Source organism: Helianthus annuus, chromosome 1 (assembly GCF_002127325.2).
Source record: "Helianthus annuus cultivar XRQ/B chromosome 1, HanXRQr2.0-SUNRISE, whole genome shotgun sequence".
Lineage (NCBI taxonomy): Eukaryota > Viridiplantae > Streptophyta > Magnoliopsida > Asterales > Asteraceae > Helianthus > Helianthus annuus.
This window is the reverse complement of record NC_035433.2, coordinates 51,218,444-51,221,880: the sequence shown is the minus strand read 5'-3', so window position 1 is coordinate 51,221,880 and position 3,437 is coordinate 51,218,444. Positions and strand designations below refer to the sequence as shown.

The 3,437-nt window shown below is 37.1% G+C and overlaps 1 protein-coding gene across 1 annotated transcript; it reads left to right on the top strand.

The window, feature by feature from the left end:
- The first annotated feature begins 1,519 nt into the window (after positions 1–1,519).
- Positions 1,520–3,437, top strand: LOC110866398 (glutathione S-transferase T3-like). Its single transcript, XM_022115550.2, has 2 exons — positions 1,520–2,239; positions 2,703–3,437. Exons 1-2 carry the CDS (start codon positions 1,771–1,773, stop codon positions 3,434–3,436), a joined length of 1,203 nt encoding a protein of 400 aa, XP_021971242.1. The 5' UTR covers positions 1,520–1,770; the 3' UTR covers position 3,437.

Sequence of the window (3,437 nt, the reverse complement as noted above, 5' to 3'; positions counted from 1 at the left end):
ATTTAGAGATATCAATAAAAAAAGATCTTTAAATTCTTAAATTAGTAGAAATTATTAAAACATTCGAAAATAATTGCCATAGCTTTAAACAAACGAATCCAAACATGGCCATCTATAAGACTACAACTTGTTTTTATTATAACTAATTATGTTATATTGTATGATTCTCTCCAAAGCATTCACATTAAACTAACATAAAACAAGTGTATTGTATGATTATTTTATACTGCACTGCTTATTTAGAATCAGTAGCGAAGCTTGAAATTTCCGACTGTGGGGGTCGAAAACGTATATACCAAAAATTTCTATAAAACTGGGGGGTCAAAAACGTATATACCCAAAAATTTATATACGAAAACTACATACTCTCCACCACTGAGCGAAAAGTTAGAGGGGTCGGCCGCCCCCTCCCACCCCCACAAACCTACGCCCTTGTTTAGAATAATACAAGGCTCGCTGGTCGGGCTAGAAACCACCAACACAACCAGTGCGTTAAATACTTTTGAACCGTATTCATTTGTTCCAACTGACTATATTAACGAACATAATATCGTTGGACACGAGAAATCTCATCTAGTATTTCATGCTCCTCATGTTACTAACATTACAAAATTACACCAAAAATAAAAAATACATTTTTTTATTTTAAATTAGTTACATATAAATGTTTTTTTTTTCATTTAAATTGTTAATAAAATCACTAATTTTTTAAAACCGATCCAATATATCCGATTAGTAACACATAAAACTTAATTAATGGTCATAAATATATTTCAAATCTTTTTTTTTGTAAGTCCAACAAAGCTCGGCCATCCGGATACATCTATATCCATAGGCAAACAATCTCTCATGCCCGCGTGATGTGACCCGACCGGTCATCAATTCCATGAGAAACCCACCGCTGAAGATCAACTGTGGTAAAACCTTTAACTCACGTATGCATTTTGTAAGAAACAAGACTCTAGTTAGTGACCTTCCTTAAAAAAAGTCATCCAGACCGCTAGATACATCATTTTTAGTTCAAATCAAGTCTTTTTACTTGTTAAATTTTTATCATTTATGGTAAGCTTAAATTATTACCTTTTTTTATAATTTAAAAGAAAAGGTGCTACGTACGTTATTTTTCATGATTGGTGAAAAATCTAAAAGCTAGTTGTGTTTTTCATCATTAATTTCCACAAACAATGTGTGAATCAAAGGAAACCACAGAAGAGAAGATGTTCAAGGGGGGAGGTAATAGAAAAAACTATGGTGTCGAGGACAATGGTGCTCCTGTTACAACTTTCTTTGTCACAAATTTGCCTGGGGGTGTATCTCACTCGTTGTTGTGGATGGCCTTTCAGCCCCATGGGAAGGTTAAGGATAGCTATGTGGCCAAAAAACGGGATGCTAGAGGGAACTTTTTTGGCTTCGTGAGGATCGAAGGGGTTCAAAATGTGAACGAGATGCTGAAAGGGATGAATACGATCAAGATCTGTAATGGGGCGCTTTAGCCCAACATAGCGCCATTAAAGCGCCTGGAACACCGCCCCCCTGGGCGCTATGTTCCAAATTTTTTTACCGGCGCGATAAACATAGCGGCGTGAAGACAAAATATTTGAATTTTTTTGACCGTTTGTAACGGTCATTTTCCTTAAAAAAAAAAAAAAAAAATTCATTTTATTTTCAACTTTCCTTTAAATCAATCTCATCTCTCCCAAATTTTTTACCACACACCTTCAAACTCTCATCTCTCCCAAATTTTTTTTACAATTCTTCATATTTTATACAATGAATCCATTCAACCGGGGCTTCATTCCTCCGCGATCTAGTGGCAATCCTACTCGTCCCGTGGCACCGGTTCCCACTAGACCCAATCCTTTCGGCTCCGGTTTTCTCGACTACAATCAACAAAGTCCCGGGTTCATGAATCTTTTGAACCAACCGCTATCATGGGACCCTAATCTCTACGGGTGGAACCCAAGTCAAAACATGGATGGGATGGGGTCGTCTCAAGCGTTTGGGTCGGCTCAAGCGTTCGGCTCCCCACTACGCGAACCCGATGTTGTTCCGGAGACGCAACCCGAGGTACCGGATACGCAACCGGAGACGCAAAAAGGAAAAGGAAAAGCAAAACGGGCACATAAAAAGAAAGTTGAAACCAACACCCGAACGAAAAAAAATGTGCAAACGTGGGAGCCCGAAGAGGAGTATGCGTTAACCCGCGCTTTCATCGATGTTTCGGAGGACCCGGTCATAGGTATTTTTATTTTTTTTTTCTGTTTTTATATTTTTTTTTCTGTTTTTATATTTTTTTTCTGTTTTTTATATTTTTTTTCTGTTTTTATATTTTTTTTCTGTTTTTTATATTTTTTTTCTGTTTTTATATTTTTTTTTTCTGTTTTTTTTATTTTCGGTTATTTATTTTCTGTTTTTAAATTTTTTTTCTGTTTTTTTTATTGTCAGTTTTTTTTTATTTTCTGTTTTATTATTTTATGTTCATTATTTTATGTTTTTTTTCTGTTTTTTATTATTTCCAGTTTTATTTTCTGTTTTTATTTACTTTCTGTTTTTTATTTTTTTTTTCTGTTTTTTATTATTTCCAGATTTTATTTTCTGTTTTTATTTACTTTCTGTTTTTTATTTTTTTTTTCTGTTTTTTATTATTTCCAGATTATATTTTTTATATTTTGAGCTAACATTTAATATTGTTTTGTGTGTAGCAAACAATCAAAGTAAAACCGTATTTTGGAACCGAGTACGAGAAATCTTTTTCGAGCTCATGGGTAGGGGAGAATACCGCCTACCGGACTCTATATCGGGGAAGTGGACCGATATAAACAAGAGGTGCACAAACTTTCAAACCGTGTACCAACGCTTGTATTCCGGATGGAAAAGTGGAAGTAGCGATGAAGACATTACGCAAGAGGCATTGGTCGAGTATACGGAGGCTAATGGCCATTTCCCGTACATGAAGTGTTGGCAAATCCTTCGCCATAGCCCCAAATGGGCCGTCGTAACTACTCCTAGTGGTCGTTCGGGAAATACACGGCCATCAAAGAGGTCCAAAACAAACGAGTCCGGTGAACCCGAAACGCCAACCTCCGACGCTCGAAACATCGGCTTGGACGAGGATATTCCGGATGACGAGCCGGTGGAGGAGCTACCAAGACCGCCCGGAAGAAAAAGCCGGCCGAAAAAACCCGAGTCCTCGTCGATGTCTATGGGAACGGATATGAGTCACGCATTTTCGGAGATAAACAAGCGGCTTCAAGACATACACGAACTCGGTAACAAACGTTTGGAGGAGAACGAAAAAGTTACGGAGATTATGCGGGATCGACAATGGGCTAACGACTTTGACTTCTACTCCAAACCGCATGACCACTTAACGGGAAAAGCTTTGAAAATGGCGTTGGCTCAAAAGGAGCGGATTGAAAAAAAATATAATCTTTGAT